Source organism: Phascolarctos cinereus, unplaced genomic scaffold (assembly GCF_003287225.1).
Source record: "Phascolarctos cinereus isolate Bilbo 61053 unplaced genomic scaffold, phaCin_HiC Scaffold_2;HRSCAF=192, whole genome shotgun sequence".
Classification (NCBI taxonomy): Eukaryota; Metazoa; Chordata; class Mammalia; order Diprotodontia; family Phascolarctidae; genus Phascolarctos; species Phascolarctos cinereus.
Genome location: NW_027555625.1, coordinates 337,493,969 through 337,518,877, shown reverse-complemented (window position 1 = coordinate 337,518,877; position 24,909 = coordinate 337,493,969). Strand labels below are relative to the sequence as shown.

Below are 24,909 nucleotides of genomic sequence, written 5' to 3'. Positions count from 1 at the left end.
CTATCTCATATGTACTAGAAAATAAAATATGAGTTATAACTCAATCACCATCTTACAGGGCTTTTTCTCTTTCCTTTTCAAAATCCTGACACACAAAAAATGTGATAGTTTTACACACAGACAAATGACAGAGCCTGTATGGGTAGTTTGTAATTGGACAATATGTAAAGGTTCAAAAGTTCATTTGAGGATCAGTTTTATTGAACTTCTTGAGCCACTGAAGAAAGCCTCAAGGCTTTCTTGAGGATTTTATTACTCTCTACTTCGGGTAGACTATACAACACTCTCTCACATTTTAAGTAGAGCATTTTCATTTTTGTTAGACTGAGAGAAGCTACATGCATGAAAATAAATATATATGCACACATACTTTAGAAAACAGTGTTTTTCATGTTTAAAAAGTTGTTTCTGCCTTCAATCTGTGAAAAGGGGAGTAATTAAAAATTAAATAAAATGTATATTTTTTTAAAGGAGGTTATTTTATTTATACAAAATCAATTGTGAGCCAGAGAATGTATGAAAAACACTTTTTAAATACTTTAATTTATTAATATAAATCAATGTTTAATTTTGATATAATTTCAGACGATTTGCATAAATCATGCACTAACTCAAAAATAAACCTAAATATTTCAGCAATTTATGACAGACAAAACAACATTTAGTCTATAACTTGGCCCTGTTTCCTCACATAAATGATTGTGCATGAACTATTTGAATAAAATACCTAGTCTTAGTTAAATGGTATATGTCAGGTAATTATCACTTGTTGAATTTTTGCTCTACATATATGGAATATTGGCTTTTAGTTCTACCAAGTACTAGGTAGGGACAGCAATTTTCTATAATTTTCAGATAGAATGGTGTAACAGAAAGAATACTAACTAGTTTGGAGGCAGAAAATACAGATTCAAGTTGTAGCCATATTAATTATGCAAACCATGGAAAATTATTTAAACTCTTTGGGATTTAATTTCCTCATCTTTCAAAAGGGGGATAATGAGGATTGTTGTGAGGAAAGCATTTTGTAAATGTTGAAGCACTATACAAATGTGAGTTGTTATTGTTACTTCCATAACACATACACAGGGATAAACAACATCTCAAAATAAACATATGGCTTGGAATAAAAACAAAATTATTTGCATAAATGATTGGTGGCCAGAGTGCCAAGAAATTAGTTTGTAATCGTATTTTAAAACCCCTCATTTTCACAATAACATTGTGTTTTTTTTATATGTTTAATTCCCATATTCCCATCATAAGATGAAAAATCAAATTCATGGGAGTTTGACATTAAGAGAAAAGCCAACCATCTGGTATTCAGCTACAGAATTTACTTATAATCTTCTTTGTTTTATTTTCCTAGTGATATTTTATAGGCAAGATATTCCTCTTACCTATAAAATGATATTAAGTAATGCAATTCCACATTATGTATCCAAATTAGAGTGAGAATTTCCTACAGTACAAAAAAATTATATTTGTTCTTTTTATAATCACTTTTATAGACATTCTAATTAAAAAAGAATGTTAGCCTAAATTATATATAATTTGCCTTGTAGTTCTTAATGCGTATGTATTTATGTACTTGTATGAAAAAGCTTTATAACTTTGTAGGATTATCTAAATGTTTCAGTAAGTAAAAAAAAAATTCTCCTTAAATTATATTTTATATCTTTTAAAAAAATATCTCCTTGTATGGACCTACTTAATGAAGTTATGCACCAACACCTTTAAAGCAATAATTTCCAATCACAACCTTTCATTTTTAAAATCACATTTTAATCTTCTTTTAGAAAAGCATTATCTCCTTCCTTATCATACAATTCATCAGATGAAAATTCATTAACTACAGAAAACAAATTTTTGATCAACTAAAGATTTCATTTGGCAATGAATGTGACTATCTCTATACAAAGGAGAAATATTTCTCTGAACATGCTAAAACAATAAATGGTATTTGAACTGCTGGTTGAAAGGTAGAGGCACTGGTAATCATTATTTCACCTTGTTTGTTCAGGCCTTTCCAACAAAACAAACAACCTTTTTGTGATTGGATTGACATGGTGTTAACAATGCATTTAATGCCCAAATCAGTATGAATACAGGTAAAGCTCTCACTAATACCAGGACCAGGATGTTAAAGCCACCTATTTTCTAAGCAACTCTAAACAGCCAAAAAAAAAAAAAGGGCCCCGTCGTCCAATCTCCCCTCCTTCAGCAAACAAGCAAACGCTCACCAAGCCACGTCATATAACATCCTCACATATGATCCATATGGCCATCTGTCAAATACTGATCTACTATACCTGCTGTCTTTTCAGCAATTTTAGCTTCTGTTGCTCTCTCCAGGAGTTCCAGCTCAAGCTTTAATGTCTTCACTTCTTTACCTTCTTGAGCCAGTTTTTCTTGAAGCTGAAAACATATTGAAATGAAGTTTCTTATCTGATTGGCTTTCAGGACATAGATAATCAACTCCAAAAGAAAACTTTATATTATCTCTCAAATGTACTGTTTAATCATGCATGTTTTTTCTAAAGATGATCATAAGAAATATAAGGATTTTATCATGCTTCATATTAATCCAAAGTTTTTTATATTCATTATAGAAAGTCTGAACAAAACCTTTTCAAATTTTTTATCAAGGCAAAAAATAATATTAAAATGAATAAGTACCACTAAGAATCATACTGGCTAAAGAACTAAAAAGAACCATGAACATAATAAGTACTTAATAAACGTTTTATTTAACTGAAGTTACCTCAGGAGCTAATCTAAGTCATTTTCCTGTTTTTATAAGACTATCCACTAACTATGGTACTGACCTATATTTTAAAACATGAGAAAGTGACTCTTTTACAGCCTCACTTATTAGCTCATTCCAATATCTCATAAATCTTAAAGTTAGAAAGTTAATCCTGAAGTCTAATCTAAATCTTTACTGCTGCTATTCAAGGATCTTCTGGTCCTAACCCAACTGGAAATACTAGCACAATGCCTGCAGACATACAATAAATATTTGTAGACTGACTCAAAGAATGAGCTGCTTTTCTCTCTCTCCCTCACATAAAATTGCTCCATATATTTCAAGACCCTTATTAAATTCTCCCTTAGTACTTATTTTTTTATTTTCTAGACTTTGATCAAACTTAACAGAGTTTGTTAAGTTTTTTTGTATCATGGATCCCCCTCTGGCAGTCTATTGAAGCCTATAGATCCCCTTCTCAGAATGTTTTTAAATGCATAAAATAAAATATATATGATTACAAAGGAAACAAATTATGTTAAAATATAGTTCTCAAAGTAGTAAAGGGGGAAAAAAGTGTGATATAGTTCACGGACTACCTGAAATCTATACATGTATCTCAGGTTATGAAATCCATTCCTTACAGAAAGCCTTAAATTTCCACACAATGTCCTTCAGGTTAAAAAGACATAAACAGAATATAGTATTCTAAAACATGCATGACTAATTCTACACATGCTGACAGGCAGCATGGAGTAGTGGATTAGGAGCTACCATCAGCGTCAGGAAGATTAAAGTTGAAATCCCACTTCTGACACATAATGGCCATGTGACCCTGGGCAAGTCACTTGATTTCTTAGTGGCCCTACACAATTTTCTAACATTCTAAGTTTCAGAGTAATTACAGGTCTGCATTGGTAGAAAGGATTCCTCCGAGAAACTCACTATATCAATGAAATCATAGGTCCATTAAAAAATGATGCTGAACATAAGAAAAAATATAAATTGAAAAAATTTCCTGCCATAGTATTTTATGAGTGGGCACAATGAAAGTAAAGTAATATAGATCCATAGATCAGAAATGCCACTGCTCTGATAAAGACACGAATGATACAACAAAGTAAAAATGATTAAGTACAACAGAGAGAAATACTAGAATATCAAGAATGCATAGGAGTAGTAAATAAGATTGAAAAGGCCCTTATGGTCAAAGGGATGAAACTGGCATAAGATTCAAAGAAGGTGATGAAAGAATATGATAATTTTTTAAAATCTGGGAACAATGAAATTGCCTAAAGAAAAAGGAAAAAAAAAACTTGCCAAATCCCAATATATTAAAGCTCAATTACAAATATTAGAGAGGTGAAATACAGGGCAGAAACTAATGAAAAAGAAAAAAAAGACTTTATAAAAAGTAATTTGAAATTAGTTTTTGTACTTCTCATACTGTACAGTTCTGAAAGAAGCACAGCAATGTGCTTCAATGAAATGTGTTATCAATGAATTTTTTTTTAGTTACATGTTCAGAATATTCTGTATCTTTATGATAGGTATGACAGCAATGACTAGAAAGACACAAAAGATACAAAAAAAAATTCCCCTTAACCAATCCTTGAACTTAAACACATGCTAACAGGCCAAAAAGTAAAGCTACTGTTAAAGTATTAAAATAAAACAAACAATAAAACTAAGTCATAAGGGTGAAAAGACAGTACATCAAAAACATGTTACGCAGTTATCAGAGTACCTATAATGTACCTTTTTATTTCTTGTCTTCAGAATGTTCAATTCTTTTAGAAGGAATGATGTAGTCTTGTCTTTATCTACATTTTCTGTAATTTGACAAGGTGTCATAAAATCACAGAGTAGATCACTGTTTCTATGTTCTATAACACTGCAATAAAGAAAACAAAAAAGTCAAAAGATGCATGATTATCATTATCACCATAAAGAATATAATAGAAATGTTTTAACTTTTCAATGAGGGAAGCATCTGATGAAAAAAATTATAAAGATACAAAGCTTGCTTTCTTTCTTTCTTTCTTTTTTTTTAGGCAATTGGTCTGAGGCCGAATTTGAACTCAGGTCCTCCGGACTTCAGGGATGGTGCTCTTTCCTCTGCACCACCTAGCTGCCCCAGTAGAAAGCTTTCTAATAAATTATATTAGCTATGAACTTCTCTTATAGGTGTTATTGTGGACCAAGTATAAATTTGGCTTAATCTAGGAGGTTCAAGGGTTTGTTGTTGCTGTTATTTAAAATGTACTAGACACTGGTAACCTATAAAACCAAAAATGTATAAAAATCAAATTAAAATTAAAATTTAATTATTGAAATTTCAAATGCATGACACAAGAAGAAAAAGGACATAAAACAGAACTCTCCTTCAGTAGTTACTAAGTTAGAAAATGAAGGAAGAATGCTATAAGCAGTTCTATCTAAGGAAAATATTTATGACAATATTCACTGGCCCCAAATCAATTGTTTTATAATTCAAACTATCAGGCTTGCCTGTCAGGTGGGACCAAACCAATGTGTGGGACAGACGATGGGCTGTGGCCACAAAAGCTGCAATAGCCATAGGAATCTATCCAAGCTTTCACTCTATCCCATCCCTGGGTGATAAGTTACCAAAAATTTTCTGGAGGACCTTTCAAAATAATCTCAAAAAATAGCCCTAAAAGAGGAAGGATATTAAAATAAATTATATATATAATGTGTGTGTGTGTGTGTGTGTGTGTGTGTGTGTGTGTGTGTGTATAAAACAATGTAAATAATCACTTTTAAATGGTTGGAAAACGGTTTCATGGGAAATTTATAAAAAATTTCCTAGAATAAGAAAACTGTGAAGGCCAGGAGCAGTACTAGGAACATCAGGTTCATTGACTAGATGATAATGTGTCCAACATTGACAATAGTCTCCTTCACAGATTTGGACCATACGAATAAGAATAACTAAGAATTTGAAGGCCTCTTAAGTGCAATCAATCTGAGGGCAACTGATGGCATGACAAATTCAGTGTTTTCAGTCCCACTAGCTAAAAGTCCTTCCGCTCTAGGAGCACCACCATGGGCCTCTAATGAAGGCCTACAATATTCTTTTACAGGGATGGGATGAAAGTACCCTTTCACTTTCATCCAAGAGTCTAAATTCACTATTAAATAAGTCAAAGAATCCCACTTCTTTCAAATAAACTCCCCATCACAACAATTGTAATGAAAGATAATTTTATCATCCTTTTATCATTGAAAAGCAAAGCCTTTCCCAATAATTCAACCTCTTTGTCACTCAAACCATTCTGGGAAAGGAAACTTGACAATTAAGGCAAAATTAATGAATATACCAATTAAGAGGGAACTTGAACCATTTGTCCAGATTATACAGATGAATAGAGTATACATTTCTCCCCATTCTTGCTTTCTGATCTTAAATGTAAAGTATTTAATACTCACTCAGATTTTTCAGTAGTAGAGTAGGTAGTACCATCCTCTGGGTAGAAGTCAATGACTTGAAAGCTCCTTGGTTTATCCATCAGAAACTTTGTCTCCTCAAACACAGTCTGTTTTACTAGTTCATTATGTTCATGTTGCATGCATCCAGCAGAATTAGTAACAACTTGGTCACCTGGTTGTGAATTTTTCTTTTTCAATATAGTCTCTTGTTCATGGGAACTTTGGACTACATCTGTACATTAAAAATGCAATTTGATTTTAATTTATGATTTAAAAATGAATACATCTGATTTTTAGAGAAACTCTCTTTCAGCTTTGCATATGATGCTTGATTATGATGATACTGCTATTAAGTAGGCAAGCCTATCCTGTAATGGTTGCAACTAACATTCAATTTCATGAATAAATGGTTATGGAGAACATTTTTAGAGCATTTCTTCTTTCCTCATTTTTCCTTTCATTACTCAGACAAATAGAACACAGGTATGACACAATCACTTTTTTTTTATTCACAAACATAAGGACCAGTAAGCACTGGATTATAAGTCAGGAAGTATGAACTTTATTCCTTGCTTCATATTAATGAAGGTGCCTCACTATATACATTTTTTTTTGCCTAGCTACTTAGTACATACTAGCTATATTATAGCCATTTTCTAAGGATTTAATATTAAATTCTTGGAAGAAAGTTCACTATAAATATAAAATTCAAAAAGTAAACATTTCCATCAGTAAATCAAATAAACATGCATAAGTGCTGACTGTGATGTGATTCTAGGCTTTCAAATGATGGCTAAAACTTTCCTAATTCCTGTGGTAGCAGAGCTGTGGGATAAAAGGAGGTTGAGGAAAACTTGTAAATAGGATTAAAATATTCTAAGCAGAGAATATTTCTCACTAGGGAATCTCTCAATAAGAACATACGGAAATAAATGTAAGCTAACATTATAATTTTCATGTGTTTGATACTATTTCAACAACTTTTTTTGGTCTTTTTAATTTTTTTAATTTTTTAATATAAATTTATTTAATTTTAGTTTTCAACATTTACTTCCACAAGATTCTGAATTCCAAATTTTCACCCCACTCATCCCACCCCAAGATGGCATGCATTGTGAATACCTCTTCCCCTAGTCTGCCCTCCCTTCTATCTCTCCCCCCCCTTCTCTTATCCCCTTCCCCTTCTATTTTCCTGTAGGGCAGAATAGATTTCTGTACCTCATTTCCTGTATTTCTTATTTCCCAGTTGCATGGGGAAACACTTTTTTTAAACATGTGTTTTTAAAACTTTGGGTTCCAAATTTTCTCCCTTCCTCCCACCCCACCCACCCTCACTGAAAAGGCAAGCAACTCAATACAGGCCATACATGTGCAGTTATGCAAAACACTTCCATAGTAGCCATGTTGTGACAAACTAGCTCTATTGCCCTTAATCCTATCCCGCCCCCACCATTTATTCTATTCTTTCTTTTGACCCTGTCCCTCCTCAGAAGTACTTCCTTCTGATTACCCCTTTCCCAATCTGCCCTTCTCTCTATCATCCCCCTGCTCTCTTGTCCCCTTCTCCCCTATTTTCCTGTAGGGTAAGACAGATTTCCATACCCAATTGAGTGTATATGTTATTCCCTCCTTAAGCCAAATCCTATGAGAATAAGATTCCCTCATTTCCTCTCACCTTCCCCTGTTTCCCCTCCACTGTAAGAACTTTTCTTGTCTGTTTTGTGTGAGATAATTTACCCCATTCTACCTCTCCCTTTCTCCTTCTCCTAGTATAATCCTCTCACCCCTTAATTTTATTCTCCTCACCCCTTCATCTTCAACTCACCCTGTGCCCTCTATCTATCTATCTACCTATCTATCTATACATACATACACATAATTTTTCTCCCTTCCACTACCCTAATACTGACAAAGGTCTCCTGAGTTATAAATATCATCTTTCCATGTAGGAATGTAAACAGTGCAGCCTTAATAAGTCTCTTATGATTTCTCTTTCCTGTTTACCTCTTCATGTTCCACTTGAGTTGTATTTGAAAGTCAGATTTTATATTCAGCTCTGGTCTTTTCATCAAGAATGCTTGAAAGTCCTCTATTTCACTGAATGACCATTTTTTCCCCTGAAGGATTATACTCAGTTTTGCTGGGTAGGTGATTCTTGGTTGTAATCCTATCTCCTTTGCCCTCCGGAATATTATATTCCATGCCCTGAGGCCCTTTAATGTAGAAGCTGCTAAATCTTGTGTTATCCTGATTGTGTTTCCACAGTACTTGAATTGTTTCCTTCTGGCAGCTTGTAATATTTTCTCCTTGACCTGGGAACTCTGGAATTTGGCTACAATATTCCTAGGAGTTTTCCTTTGGGGATCTCTTTCGGAGAGATCTGTGGATTCTTTCTATTTTGCCCTCTGGTTCTAATATCAGGGCAGTTTTCCTTGATAATTTCTTGAAAGATGATGTCTAGGCTCTTTTTTGATCATGGCTTTCAGATAGTCCAATAATTTTTAAATTCTCTCTCCTGGATCTATTTTCCAGGTCAGTTGTTTTTCCAATGAGATATTTCACATTGTTTTCTAATTTTTCATTCTTTTGGATTTGTTTACAGTGTCTTGATTTCTCATAAAGTCACTGTCTTCCAATTGCTCTATTCTAATTTTTAAGGAAGTATTTTCTTCAGTAAGCTTTTGGACTTCCTTTTCCATTTGGCCAATTTTTCTTTTTAGGCCATTTTCCTCCTCATTGGCTTTTTGGACCTCTTTTGCCATTTGGGTTAGGCTATTTTTTAAGGTGTTATTTTCTTCAGTATATTTTTGGGGTCTCCTTTAGCAAGCTGTTGACTTGTTTGTCATGATTTTCTTGCATCACTGTCATTTCTCTTCCCAGTTTTTCCTCTACTTCCCTTGCTTGCTTCTCAAAATCCTTTTTGAGCTCTTCCAAGGCCTGGAACATATTTTTCTTGAAGGCTTTGAATGTAGGAGCTTTGACTTTGTTGTCTTCTTCTGGTTGTATGTTTTGATCTTCTTTGTCACCAAACTGAGTTAATACAGTCTGACTCTTTTTGCGTGCTTGCTCATGATCCCAGCCAACTACTTGAGTTTTAAACTCTTTGTCAAGGTAAAAGTTTGCTTCCAATGTGGAGAATGTACTGTCCCAAGCTTTGGGGGTCTGTATAGCTGTTTTCAGAGATACTTGTAGGGACCTGTAAATTTTCAGTTCTTCCAAGGTGGTATGATAAGGGTCAAGGTGTTTATTCTTTTCCTGGCCTGTGCTCTGGTCCTTGAGTGACTGGCCACAAGCAGTCTTTTCTCTCTTGAAACTGTGAGGAAGGATTCCTGTCCACAGCCACTACAAGCTCCACCGCACCAGCGCTCTTCCTCACCCCAGGACCCCCAACCAGAACTATGACCCAGATGCAAGCATGGGCAAAGGAAGAGATTCCTGCCTCAGCACTGTCAAAGAGATCCCTGCAGTCACCCTCTGATCAGCCACTTGATTCCCCCTGAGTCTGTGGGCCAGAAGCTCAGGACACAGCCCCAGCCCCAGCACCCACCCTCTGTGCTCTGGAACTGGCTCTGACTTAGCTCTTCTCTCATTGCAAAAACAGACTTGTCCCACTGACCTTCTAAGTTGTCTTTGGCATTAGTGGATTGAGGAGTCTGGAAACCGCCACAGCTGCCTGTGATTCATTCCTCTGAGGCCTGTGACCACACTGAACTGTGCTCCTCTCCCTGACCAGCACGATATACCTTTCCGATCAACCATTCAGGGTGTCTTGGGCTGGAAATTTGTTTTACTCTGTCTTTTTGTGGGTTCTGCTGCTTTAGAATTTGTTTAGAGCCATTTTTTATGGGTATTTGGAGAGGTTTGGGGCAGAGCTCAAGCAAGTCACTTCATTCACACTGCCATCTTGGCTCCGTCCCCCTCAACAACACTATTAAGCACTATATTGGAACTAGAGATGAAACAACGATAATTGACATTGCCCTCAAGGAACTTATTGGAAATCTGGGAGGGAAGATACAAATATCAAAATAACAATACAAATCATGTTTAACAGAATTATAAGAAAAAAATTTCCTCAGTAAAAAAATTTCCTGTGTAAGGTAGATCAAAGAAAGCTAGTCTAGGATGCTGCTCTTGAAATGTATGTTTCAGCTGAAAGTAAAAAGTTAAAAGAGAAGAGAAAATTTTAAAATTACTTTTGATTTCAGAGTAATTCAGTAAAAGGGAAATAGAATTTCATCATCCTAATTAAATGTTATGACATATCTATTTCAAAATCTGTTATAAATTGCAGTTCAAGAAATCATAAATCTAAAGACTGTTTTTTGTTCTATTACAAGAGCAACAATTCCTCTATACCTACAAGATTTTCATCCCCTTCTATTTCCCACAGAACTTGACATCGGCAGTATATAATCAGAGTTTACTTCACCAGAGAATTTTTTTTGGCTGAAGTTTACTATATTCTTAACAAAACAAATAATTTATTATTGAAATATAGTTCTATAATTAATTTCTATAAAAAGCAAGTACAAAACTATAAAATGCAACTATAAATTCTATCTATGAAACATGCATGCCTAACAAAGTCATATAAATAAAAATGGCCTATAATCAAGTTGCAATTTTATTTATCTAAAAACTTCTCTAAAGGGTCATAAAACTTAAGAGCTAGAAGAGACCTTAGAGATCATTTAGTCCAACTCACTTATTTTACAAATGAGGAAACTGAGGCTTAGAGAGCTTAAGAAGCCACATTTGCTGATCATTCATCCCTGTCATGCTTCCAAAGCTCTGTCTGGAATCTTCTTCTCTCTGTACTATCTCTCAATACCTCCATCAGTTTCCATAACTATCTCTATGCAGATAACTGACAAACTTATATATCTAAACCCAGTCTCACTATTGAACAGCTCTGCATCAATAAACACTTGCTGGATTTTTCAGACTGGATGTCCTGGACACATCTGAAAATCAACATGACCAAAACAGAAACTCATTTCCCCCCAGCTCCTCCTCTCTTTCAAACCTATTTTTGTCAAGGATGCCCTATTCTTCTAGTCTCTTAGGTTCATAAGCTTGGCATTATCTTCAATAACGAATCTGGATCACTCTGTTTTTCAATCATTTGCTAAATACTGCATTTCCTTCATCGGTAACATCTTTTGCCTTTTCTCTACTCACATAACAATCATCATAACTGAAGCTATTATGATCCCTCACCCAAAACATTGCAATGGCTTCCTGGTGGTATCCTGCCTCAAGTCTCTCCAACATCAAATCCTCCATAGAATAGTCAAATTATTTCCTTCAAGTGCAGCTCTAACTATACCACACTCCTACTCAAAAATAAACTCCAGAAGGTCCCTGTTATCTCTGGGATACACTCCTGTGTTTGATTTTTTATGTCTTTCAAAATTTTGTCCCTATCTTTCTAAACTTATTGTACAACATTCCTTTCCCCCATATTCTGTGATTCATTCACTCATAGCATTCTGTTTGATAAAGAATGTCTCCAAAACAGTATCATCCTACAAAATATGATGTCAGATTTGAAACTCAAATATAATGAATTAGAAAATCTGGCAGAATAGAATAAGAAGAAAATGACACTAGTAGATCATACAAATACTATATAATCTGATACATACTATATTATCTGACACATGAGTTACCAGAGTAGAAGACATTTCCCAGGGAAAAAATATGAATTAAGAAGACTGAATATTGTATTTTTGTTATAATAAAAAATGCCTAGAATTACTTGAAATCAAAGGCAAAGATTGATATAATCTACAAATTGCTGACAGAGTAAAACCCTGATTTTATATGCCTAAGAAAAGTAGTGGTTAAACTTCAGAATTTCATTATCAAACAAAATATATGAAAGGCCATCAAGATCAAAGCCACAATATACGAAGTATGACACAGAATACTTCAAGACCAGTCCTCACCTATAAGAAATCAAAAATACTAGAATATGATATTCTGAAAATCAGAGACCACATTATACTCCCAAAGCTGTGTATGATATGATAAAACATGACTTCCAATAAAATGAGTGGAATTCAAGTCATTCTTTCAAAAGAAACCAGAATATAACAAACATTTCAAAGAAGAGAAATGTATTAAACAAGTAAAGTTAAAAAGAAGACTAAGCAATGAAATCTATGTTTTTGTTTTTTTTTCTGATTGACACTGAAGGCCAAAAAGAAACTACCTAAAGAGAAAAAGGATGCAAGGCATTAAAAATTTAAGAGATTTAAAAAAGATGGAAAAACGAAGAACTTTGAATTTATATTCCATGTACCAAAATACCTCATAAATAAATCATTCTTGGTGGTGGTGGTGGTGGTGATGGTTGATGCTGCTGCTACAGCTGAGGAAATAATAGAAAGGGAAAAATTCAGATAAAAAATGGGCAAGAAAGACACAGACAAAATTTAGAATTATATGAATTCTGAGATTCATAGATGCTGATTCAAGAGTAGAGGGGAAAATAATTTCTTTGGTCTCTGATTCTGCCTGGAGATCTGCATAAAAATAGGGATACAATAGTTGAAGAAAAGAGACTTGAATGAAAGATCCCCCTTTAGGGTGGTGACAGAAAGACAGGGAAATTCACATCCAGGTGGGGTTGGGGAGAGGGGTAAATGGGAGTGGTAGAGGCCTGCAACAGGCTTCATTTTAGGAAGTGGGCATCTCAACAAAGCATGGATTTCCAGAACTACATTATATTTCAGAGAATCAAGATTGCGTCCTATCCCAGGGAATGTGAGAGGTATCCAGAACCAAAAGTAGAAGGAAGAAGCGATTACCATTTAAGAAACAGGAAAAACTGGACTGAGAATGGGTAGATGTGGAATATAAGGGGATATATGGCTCAGGGCCTGGTTCTATGAAATGGGAGAAAGTGACAATGCATTCTTTGTCATTTATTATTTCTCAAAACAATGCTCCTGAGACAAAGGTCCTTCAAAATTTTTTTAAACAATAAAAAAAGCATAGCAAAGAGTAGGATACATCAGCAATCAAAATGATTATCAGAAGAAAAAACAAAGTTTTTATCCTCCAGAAGTCAGACTTTGTGTGAGAGCCATCAGAAGAACAGACAAATATTGTATAAGAATAAAATAATGGGAAATTAGATTTCATTATACTGTTTAAATAGAAAAGAATAAGAAGGGTGAGGCGAGTAAAAAGCAAATTAACACTTCTCAGAAAAGTGTCATAAATAAATGTTACTCAAAGTAAAAGTAGAATAAGTAAAATCAGGAGAACAATTTATATAATAATATTCCAAAATTAAATATGTTTCAAACACTTAAGAATTCCTATCAATAAAATGACCAACCACAATACCAGTAGACCAATGATGAAGAAAGCTATCCACATTCTGACAGAGAAACAGTAGACTAAAGATGCACACTGAAATATATACTGTTGATATGATTTGCTTAACTATGAATATGTATTACAAGGGATTATATTTTTTCATTATTATTATTATTATTATTATTATTATTGTTTTACCGGGGAAAGGGAGCAAGAGGGACATTAGAGAAAGAGAAAACAAAATCTTAAGAATCAGAAATATTGTTTTAAAAAAGAGGAAAAAAGTGGATGGCGGAGGGGCAGCAGCAGAAAGGACTTTGAACTTGATTTTTAAATCACTGGGAAAGAGAAGGCTATGAAGAGGGAAAAAATTAATTGAAACATAATAGGAAGCGGAGCAAAGATAGTGGAGTAAAAGTAGTGACTTGCTTGAGCTCTTCCCCAAACCCCTCCAAATACCTGTAAAAATGACTCTAAACAAATTCTAGAGCAGCAGAACCCACAAAAAGCCAGAGTGAAACATATTTCCAGTCCAAAACAACCTGGAAGGTCAATAGGAAAGGTCTGTTGTGCTAGGCTGAGAGAGGAGCGTATTTTAGCAAGGGCAGCTCTGGCCAAGACAAGGCCACAGCAAAGCCAAGAGTAGGCCTTAGGGGATTGAATCACTAGCAGCTGTGGCGGTTTCCAGACTTCTCAACCCACAAATGCCAAAGACAACTTAGGTCAGTAGGAAAGATCTGTTGGACCTGGGTGAGAGAGGAGCACGGTCTGGTCCCAGCCCCGGTATAGCTCCAGGGCAGCTGTGGTGGCGGCTGCTTCTGCCCTGATATTCTAGAACCAGAGGGTAAAACAGGAATTGAAAGATCACTTCCTAAAAGAGATTCCCCAAAGGAAAACTCCTAGGAATATTATAGCAAAACTCCAGAGTTCCCAGGTCAAGGAGAAAATATTGCAAGCAGCCAAAAAGAAACAATTCAAGTATTGTGCAAACACAATCAGGATAACACAGGATTTAGCAGCTTCTACATTAAGGGATCAGAGGGGCTTAGAATATGATATTCTGGAGGTCAAAGAAGCTAGGATTACAGCCAAGAATCACCTACCCAGCAAAACTGAGTATAATCTTCCAGGGGGAAAAATGGGCATTCAACAAAATGAGAACTTTCAAGCATTCTTAATAAAAAGATCAGAGCTGAACAGAAAATTGGACTTTCAAATACAAGACTCAAGAGAATCATGAAAAGGTAAACAGGAAAGAGAAATCATAAGGGACTTATTAAGGTTGAACTGTTTAAATTCCTATATAAAAAGATAATATTTGTAACTCATGAGACCTCAATATTAGGTCAGTTGGAGGGAATATCTATATCTATATCTATATCTATCTATCTATCTATCTATCATCTATCTATCTATCTATATCACACACACATACAGACAGAGGGCATAGGGTAAGTTGAATATGAAGGGATAATATGTAAAAAATAAAATTAAGGAGTGAGAGAGAATTGTACTGGGAGGAAGTAAAAGAGAGAGGTAGAATGGGGTAAATTATCTTACATAAAAGAGGCAAGAAAGAGCTTTTACAATGGAGGGAAAGAGAGAAGAGGTGAGAGGGAATGAATAAATCTTACTCTCATTGGATTTGACTTAAGGATGGAATAACATATACACTCAACTGGGTACGGAAATCTATCTTACCCTACAGGAAAGTTGGGGGGAAGGGGATAAACGATAGGAGGTGATAGAAGGGAGGGCAGATTGGGGGAGGCAATAATTAGAAGCAAACATTCTTGAGGAAGGACAAGGTTAAAGGAGAGAATAGAATAAACAGGAGAGTAGGATAGAATGCAGGGAATTAGAGTTAGTCTTTCAGAACATGACTATTACGGAAGTGTTTTGCATGACTACACATGTACAACCTGTATCAAGTTGCTTGCCTTCTCAATGAGGGTGGGCAGGGAGGGAGGGAGGGAGGGAGAGAATCTGGAACTCAGAGTTTTGAAAGCCAATTTTAAAAATTGTTTTTACATGCAACTTGGAAATAAGATATACAGGCAATGGGGTATAGAAATCTATCCTGCCCTACAGGAAAACAGAAGAGGAACGGGATAAGACAAAGTGGGGGAGGAGTGGTAGAAGGGAAGGCAAATTGGGGGAAGGGATATTCAGAATGCACACTGTCTTGGGATGGGACAAGAAGAGAGATGGGGAGAAAATTTGGAACCCAAAATCTTGTGGAAGTGAATGCTGAAAACTAAAAATAAATTAATTTTTTTTAAAAAGAAAAAACATAATAATAAAAATAAACACAAGAAACAGGATTGAACAGGGCAATAGGATGAAGCAAGGGGAGACTATGGAAGAAAATTGGAGCAAATTTGTACAAGTAAAGCTACTTCCAGAGACATTTAGGTTTTTTTTTGCTTGTTTGTCTATTTGTTTACCTCAAGGAAGCTTAGGAAGACAGAAAGAGACATCTATGGACACTGTAGTGGGGACAGGCTGTAGCACAGGTGACTAAATCAGGGCCAGCATCACTGAGAGCATTCCAATATAGAGGGGGTGGTATGGAGACTGAATACCCAGTCATAAAGAAATTCCAGGGGACTCCAGTGCTAGCACTGAGTATAAGATCAGGCACTATTTGGCAACACTATAATCCATTCCCCAGTTCTGAGTCATATTTCCGGGGCAGAGAGGAGGAGGTTGCAATCAAGAGAGAGGAGGGGCCCTACCTGCATAAGGACTAGAGTGCAGACCAGGACAACAATGACCAGAAATCTCTCCAGATCACACCACCTTGGAAACACTTAAAACTTACAGGTCCCCAGACCTAGCTAAGAAAATAGTAGGACCAAAAAAAGTCAGAAAACCAAGCTAAACATTGCCCTCCCCTCACCCCAAGTGAGCAGAAACCAATTCTCATAAAATCCAAAATCAAGAAACAGGCTGGAAGAAAAAACAAAAAAAAAAAGAAACAGGCTGGAAAAAACAGAAAACAACATCAAAAGAACCTAACTATACAATGCTACTACTATAGTGATAGGGAAGCTCAAAACACAAATACCAAAGAAGAAAATGACTTAAAGGCATATTCAAACAAAGCCTCAAAGAAAAATGCAGATTAAACTTAAGCCCAAAAATAAGTACTAAAAGAGTTAGAGATAAACAAAGCACAAAAATAATTTTTTTTAAATCAATAAGAGAGGTAAGGAAAAGAAATGAAAGTAATGCAAGAAAACTATGAAAAGAAAATTAATAGCTTGGTAAAAGAGGCTCAAAAATGCTGATGAAAATAACTTCTTAAAAACAATAATTGGTGGAGGGGCAGCTAGGTGGTGAAGTGAATAGAGCACTAGCCCTAGAGTCAGAAGGACCTGAGTTCAAATCCAGCCTCAGACACTTGACACTTGCTAGGTGTGTGACCCTGGGCAAGTCACTTAAGCCTGACTGCCTCACCAAAAAGCAAACTAATAATAATTGGCAAAATGGTAAAAGATTTTTAAAAACTGAAGAAAATAACACCTTAAAAATCAGAACTGCCCAAATAATAAAAGAAGTACAAAACTCAACTGAAGAAAATAACTTCCTAGAAATCAGAATTGGTCAAGTGGAGCTAATGACTCCATTAGATGTCAAAAAACAATAAAATAACGTCAAAAGACTACAAAAATGGAAGAAAATGTGAAATATCTCATTCAGTGGAATAAAAGGATTTCAAGCTTTCATAAGGAGAAGGCCAGAAATAAACTGAAAATTTGACCTCCAATATCAAGATCAAAGAGAAGCATAAACAGGTAAAAAAGGAAAAGAAAACATAAGAGATTCAATAGAGCTGAACTATTTGCATCCCTACATAGGAAGATGATACTAGCAATTCTTAAAAACTGTATCACCAATACTATAGTTAGAAGGAATATACACAGACAGAGGGTAAAGGGATAAGGTCAATTTGAGGGAATGACATAAATAATTAAGGGGTGGAAAAGAGGAGCACGCTGGGTGTGAAAGGAAGGGAGAGGTAAAATGGGGTAAATTGTTTCACATGAAGAGGTGCGAAAGACATATTACAGTGGAGGAGAGTACAAGAGGGTGAACAACAAGCACCACTTTAATCTTGTTGGCTCAAAGACAGAATCATACATAATCAGTTGACAGAGAAGTAGGAGGGGAGGAGTTCAACTAAAGGTAAAATGGGGACTGACAGAAGGGAGGCACAGCAGTAGAGGTAGCAGACAGAAGCAAAACCTTGGTGAGGACGGAAGGAGATAGAGGACAAATAGGAAGAAAAATAGGATGGAGGGAAATACACAGGAAATACACTGTAATGTGAATGGGATGAGTTCTCCCATAAAACGGAAGTGAATAGCAGAGTGAATCAAAAACCAGAATTCTATAATATGTTGTTAACAAGAAACACACTTGAAGCAGAGAGAAACACACAGAGTAAAGGTAAGGCGCTGGAGCAGAAACTACTATGCTTCAGCTAAAGTAAAAAAAAGCTGGGGTTGCAATTCTGATCTCAGACAAAGTAAAAGCAAAAATACAGCTAATTAAAAGAGATAAGGAAGGAAACTACACCTTGCTAAAAGGTACCATAGATAAAAAGGCAATTTCAATACTAAACATACATGCACCAAGTGGTATAGTATCCAAATTTGTAAAAAAGAAATTAAGTGAGTTACAGGAAGAAACAGACAGCAAAACTATACTAGTGGGAGAGCTCAACTCTCCCATCTTAGAACTTGATAAATCCAACCAAAAAATAAACAAGAAAGAAACTAAGGAGGTCAACAGAATATTAGAACAGTTAGATATGATAGACCTTTGGCATGATTTAGACATAAAGGGTGACACCATAAGCAAATCGGAAGAGCAAGGAATAGTTTAGGTGTCAGATACATGGGGAGGGGAAGGATTCGTGACCACATAAGAGACTGAGAGCATTAGAAAATGTAAAATAGTTAATTTTGATTATATTAAAAGGCTTTTGTACAAAGAAAACCAATGCAACCAGGATTAAAAGGAAAGCAGAAAGAGGGGAAACAATCTTTACAGCAAGTATCTCTGATAAAGGCCTCATTTCTCAAATATAAGAGTATGGAGTCAAATTTACAAGAACACAAGCCATTCCCCAATTGATAAATGGTCAAAAGATACAGGCAGTTTTCAGAAGAAGAAATCAAAGCTATCTATAGGCACAATCATTTCTGATTAGAGACATGCAAATTAAAACAACTCTGAGGCACCACTTCATACCTATCAGATTGGCTAATATGACAAAAACAGGAAAATTATAAATCCTGGAGAATATGTGGGAAAAGTGAGACATTACTTTACTGCTGGTGGACTTGTGAACTGATCCAACCATTCTGGAGAGCAATTTGGAACTATGCCCAAAGGGCTATAAAAATGTGCATTCCCTTTGGCCCAGCAATACCACCACTGGGTCTGTATTCCAAAGAGATCATACAAAAGAGAAAAGGACCTACATGTGCAAAAATATTTATAGAAGCCCCTTCTGAGGTGGCAAAATATTGGAAATTGAGGGGATACCCATCAATTGGGGAATGGCTGAACAAGCTGTGGTATATGAATGTAATGAAATAATATTATCCAGTAAGAAATGGTGAGCAGATTTCAGAAAAACCTGTAAAGACTTATTACAAACTGATGCAAAGTGAAACGAGCAGGAAAAATTGTACACAGTATCAGCAACACTGTGTGATGATCAACTATGAATGACTCAGTTCTTCTCAGCAACACAATGATCACACAAATACAAAAGACACAAGAGGGAAAATGTTTTCCATATCCAAATAAAGAACTGAAGGACAGTTTGAAGTATGCAGACTGGAGCAGTTTTTTCACTTGCTTTATTCTTTCTTGTGTTTTTTTTCTTTTGATCTGTTTCTTTCACAACTGTGACTAATATGGGAATATTTTTCCATGATAGCACATATATAAACTACATCAAACTACCTACAATTTTCAGAAGAGGGGAAGGGAGGGAGAGAGAGAGAGAGAGAGAAATTGGAACTCAAAATCTTGCACAAATGAATGCTAAAAATTTTCTTGACATGTAACTGGGGGGAAAATGAAATACCACTTATAAAAAAGAACAGGAACTGACTATTTATTAAGAGAAGAATGGTACTTCTAGACTTCACCCCTATTAACCAGCTCACAAGCTCTGTTGACTCAGAATGGCAGAATTGTAGGCTCCCTTTTTTTTTTTCATATGCTTTTGAGTTGAAAATTTTTCTCCCTTTTCCTCCCCCCCCCACCCTCTCCAAGACAGCACAATCTGATATAGGCTTTACATTTACATACCCATTAAACATATTTTCACATTAGTGAAGTTGTAAGTACAAATTAAAACCAATAGGAGGAACCATCAGAAAGATGAAACAAAACTCAACAGAAGGTAAAAATACGTGATAGCGATTCGACTTCCATAGTTCTTTCTTTGGATGTGGACAGCATTTTCCATCCCTAGGCCTCTGGAGATGTCCTAGGTCCTTGTAATGCTGAGAAGGGTTCAGTTTAACAATCTTAGTCATTGCATAATGTGGCTGTTATTGTGTACAAAGTCCTCTTGGATCTGCTCACTTCACTCAGCATCAGACCATGTAAGTCTTTCCAAGTTTTTCTGAAGTCAGCCTGTTCATCATTTCTTATAGCACAATAGTATTCCATTACATTCATATACCACACCTTGCTCAGCCATTCCCCCATTGATGGGCATCCTCTCTGTAGGCTCCCTTTTGATCTGGGATTTTAGCTCTGGTTATTTCTGTGCAGGCTGAAAGTGAGATCCTGCTTTGCACCTGAAGTCTGAGTCACTGCACTGCTGCTCCTGCTGACTTTTGAACTTCCATTCACCATACATCACTCAGGAACTCTCTACCAGTGAATATGATTCCCCTGCATAGGTCCCCTTCTCACTCTACCCTGGATCTCTGACTGGAGCTGGGTGGGAGTGGGTGACAAAGCTGTCAGTTTACAACTTTCGTCACCACAATGGTCTAGCATCAATCTGAGAGTTCCCCAGTTCTGGTCTGGGACCTTCTTTTGCCTGGATGCAGTCTCTCCCTGGGCATTGGAGTCCTCTGTGTTTGTGCTGAGCTCCTCACCCAACCTTTCCCTCATCCACTATTTTTAGATTCAGAGACTTAATCCTTTCTAGGATTCTTCCAGAATAAATCACTCCTTCATTTATTTTGTTTTGGTTTGGTTGTTTCTCTTTTAGTTTTTATTTGACACCTTTAGGGCTTCTTGTATGAGCCTTCTTGAACACTGGAGTTCAGGGCTGACCAGTAACAACCTTAAAGTTATTTCAGTAATGAAAAAACCTTAGCTACCTTAGAAAACCTTAAATACCTTATCCCCAAGGAACGGAGTGTGGCAGAAGCACTGTTCTAACCCCTCTACTCTGCTCCCTTTGCTCATGGGCAGTTTTCATTCATGATTTATTTAAAATATGACATCCAGACTTTTATCACAGTTTTCAGATTCTTAAATTTCTTTGCTTTGATGTTTCCCAGGTCATATTTTTTATATGATACTTTATGTTTTCTTCCATTTTTTTCAGCTTTTTGATTGTTAATATTTTTTCTTGTCTCATTTTCATGGATTTTTTTACTTGGATTAGGCTTTGCCCCTCTTGTACTAAGCTACTAATTTTTCTTCTAAGTCTTTACCTCTGGAACTCTCATTTAAATATGATTTTTAAACTATTGTCTTATTTCATTCAGGAATCCAAATTGTTCTTGTGGCAAGTTGCTTTCTTAGAGGCTTTACTTGCAGATGTTATAGAGTCATTCCATTTTTCTGGGGTCGTCTTGAAAATCTCTTGCACCATAACAGTTCTTTACTATGGATATCTTTTTTTTGTTTACTCACTTTTTCTAGCCTTACTTCTTGAATTGGGACCCTGTGTTAGGCCCATGTTCAGTGCATTTAGAAGAAGGAATTTTGAAGCCTTGTTTGACCCTGATGTGTATTCTCTGGTGTCTCTTCTTCAGGTATTAAGTGTTTATTTTTCAAGAATCTCAGGGGCAATTCTGGCCAGGGAGTGCAAATTTTCAGCATGCCCTAAGTCTATGCCATTTGTCCAAGATGATGTCTGACCTATGCCCTGAAGGTCAATTTTACAAGCTCCTGACCCCGGTTTCATCTGGACATCTACAGGCTTACTCCTGGTTGGAGCTCAGACAATACAGGTATCGTCCCCAGCCTATCAGTGAGCTGGAACACTTTGCACATTCAGAGTGACAAAACTGTAGGCTTTCTCTTGGTGTGAACTCCCTGTTTCACTTACTCAGGTACAGGGCCCAGCTTAGGTCTATGGGCTGAATCTAAGAACTTGCTGTGGAATCAGAGTAATACAGCTGCTACCTACATATACTTGTATATAATTTCTGGCACTGGCCATTCTGGACCTCTGACCTTCACTACATTGGTAAAGAGCCACAGACTCTGACCTCCATCGATTCTTGATCTGAGACTCTATCCCAGAATCAGAAGATTCCTCCTTTATCCTTTCCTCCCTCCGTATTCCATGGAGTTTTATTTCTCTCTCAATTTAAAAGACTTTTATGTTCTTCTAAATGTATGTGTATTTTCTCCTTAAACCCATCCCAATAAAAGTAGGTTTCCAGAACTTATTCTCCCATGTAATCCCTCTATATAGGTTCTTCCTCTTGCACTTCATTTGTAAAAGATAATTATTCTTTTAGCTCTTCTTGAACAGTTTTACTTTTTGAAGTCACTTTATACTCAGGTCTACCCCAATCTTCCTTATAAGTTGCCTAATTACTAGTAACAGTCTTAGACATAGGTTTTACATTTTCCATATGTAAAAGGTAAACATTCTATCTTTATTTAGTCCCTTGTAATTGGTCGTTGGTATGTACCTTATATTTCTCTTGACTCTTGTATGTCAAAACTTCTTCTGAGTTCAGGGTTTTTTGGGTGTTTTTTTTTTTAAACAAAGTCCTGAGAGTCTGACAATGGATCAAATATCCACTTTTTTTTTCATTCAGAATTATGCTTAGCTTTGCTGGGTATGATATTTCCGGCCAGAAGCCCAGTTCTTTTGCTCTTTGATATATGGTGTTCCAAAACCTGTGATCTTTTAGTGTCACCACTGCTAGGTCTTGTGGGATTCTACTTGTGGTACCACCATATGTAAGTTGGTGTTTTTTTTTCTTGTTGCTCATAATATTTTGTCCTTATTTGGGGGTTACAGAAATTGACTATGATATTCCTGTGAGTTTTCCTCATAGAATGTCTTTCAGGTGGTGTTCGGTAGATTGTTTCTACTTCTACTTTCTATATTTCTATGTCTACTTGGCACAGTTGCCAGAACGCTTCTTACCAGGTATGAAACTCAGGCCCCAAATCTGCAACCACTCTTTACCCTGCACAGTTATAGGGCCCAGACTGTCAATCTGGTTACTCGAACCACATTCTGGTGTAACAGTGACACAGATAACAATGTGTCTCAATTCCTAGTCTCTGTTTTGTACACAGCCTACGGTACCAAACACACTGTATTCCCTCGCCTTAATTCAAGTTGGATCTGCAACCCTGCTCCAAAATCACAGCAACACAGCTGCCAGCTATCTTTTGTTCTCCACAGTGGATCCATGACTACTCTTTGCCCTGGTCATAGGTTTCAGCTCACTCCCCCTGCATAAGATTTCCTGGTTGGACCTCAATGCTAGTGTCCACATGTTCCTGGTATCTCCTTATGGTAAACTAGAATAAAAAATGACTCATTGTGGTTTTCCCCTATGTTTCCTGATCACACCTCAGTCTGTTGTTGATACTGTCAACAAACAAGTGATATCTATTGATGTTTATCAAGCCCATAATAAGAAAGAAATGTGTTATATATGTCATATATATATATATAAAACATATATATATATAAAACATATATATATATAAAACATATATATATATATATATATGAAACATATATATATATATATGACAAAGAAATTAAAGAAAAAGATTATTTTAACTTTTTTTCCTTTTCTCACTTTGAACACTAAGTAGGGGTAAGAAAAGTATTTGATTGTGGAGGGGAATATCTAAGAAAATGGATTAGAGAAATAAGATCCACAACTTTATTATCAGGAGAAAACAATGGGCTGAAGCTAACAAAATAAAGTTTACTTTAATACTCAAAGTATTTTCAATATCTCCTATACTGACAAAGATCACAACACTTCCATGACTTACAACATAGCTTTTTAGAACTGTTGTAGAGAAATAGCTCATGAACCTGTGGCTAACACAGCAATCAGCTTATCTGAAGTGGCCATGAAAAAAGAGGTATATCATCTCAGTGGACCTATACTTGAAGTGTCTCCACCTTTATATGATCTACCAAAGTACATACTCTACTGGCATAGCACTGAAGAATAAATTAATCAATAAACTGACAAGAATTTATTAAGGAGAGAGGATTCTGGGAAGATGGTGAAGTAGGTCAGAAAATTTCAAGCTCTCAAGATTTTCCTCCACAAAAGAGATAAAATAGTGCTTCTCGGAGAACACAGAGCAGTGAAAACAAATAAGAGTAAGGGCAGAACAGAGGTCCTCCTTGGACAATTGGAGAAGATCAGAAGAAAAATCTCCAGATGAGATTTCTTCCTAGTGAAGGGTAAATACCTCCAGACTAGGCTCTGCTTAAACAACAAGCAGCAAATCCTGGGATTAATTGGTCTGGAAGGCTGCCTAGCCTCAGCCACTAGAACTGAGGGGAGGAGGGCATTTGACCTGAGGAAGACCTAGGGAACTTTTGCTGACAGCAAAGCCAGAGCCAGCTGGACTGCAGAGAAAGAGACATGGTAGGGGCAAGAAGGAACCAGCACATGCCCAGTGAGTGTAGAAGCAGTGGGGTAGAATGCCCCTGGCCATGGGTACTTACAGGAGGCTGGAGGTCTTCATTTCAGTCCAAGGTCAGCAGGGAAAACTAAAGAGGATCAGAGGCTAGAGGTACCATGCCCCATACCCCAGGACTAGAGGTAATTATAAAAACTAAAGTTTTACAAAAGAATGCACAGGTGAAGGAGAAAGAATCCAACCATAGAGAGCTACCGTGGGAATAGAAGAGATCAGGGTTCTTCTTCAGAGGAAGATACAGAAGCAAAGAAACCCTCTTATTCCCCAAAGAGTAATATCAAATGGTCATGTGCCCAAAAAATAATTCACTGAAGAACTTAAAAAAGACTTTAAAAATCAAATGAGAGTGGATAGAGCACTGGCCCTGGAGTCAGTAGGACCTGAGTTCAAATCTGGCCTCAGACACATAACACTTACTAGCTGTGTGATTCTGGACAAGTCACTTAACC

At 36.2% G+C, this 24,909-nt stretch overlaps 1 protein-coding gene across 4 annotated transcripts in view; it reads right to left on the bottom strand.

Annotated features, from left to right (window-relative positions):
• Nucleotides 1–24,909, bottom strand: part of MIPOL1 (mirror-image polydactyly 1) — a 470,789-nt gene that overhangs the window by 360,818 nt on the left and 85,062 nt on the right. For all 4 annotated transcript variants that reach the window (XM_020991342.1, XM_020991354.1, XM_078150326.1 and 1 more), the window contains exons 5-7: nt 6,203–6,434; nt 4,508–4,643; nt 2,313–2,418 (exon numbers count right to left, since the gene is read on the bottom strand). In XM_020991342.1, the coding sequence (XP_020847001.1) occupies nt 2,313–2,418; nt 4,508–4,643; nt 6,203–6,434 (474 nt within the window). The remainder of the gene's footprint in view (nt 1–2,312; nt 2,419–4,507; nt 4,644–6,202; nt 6,435–24,909) is intronic.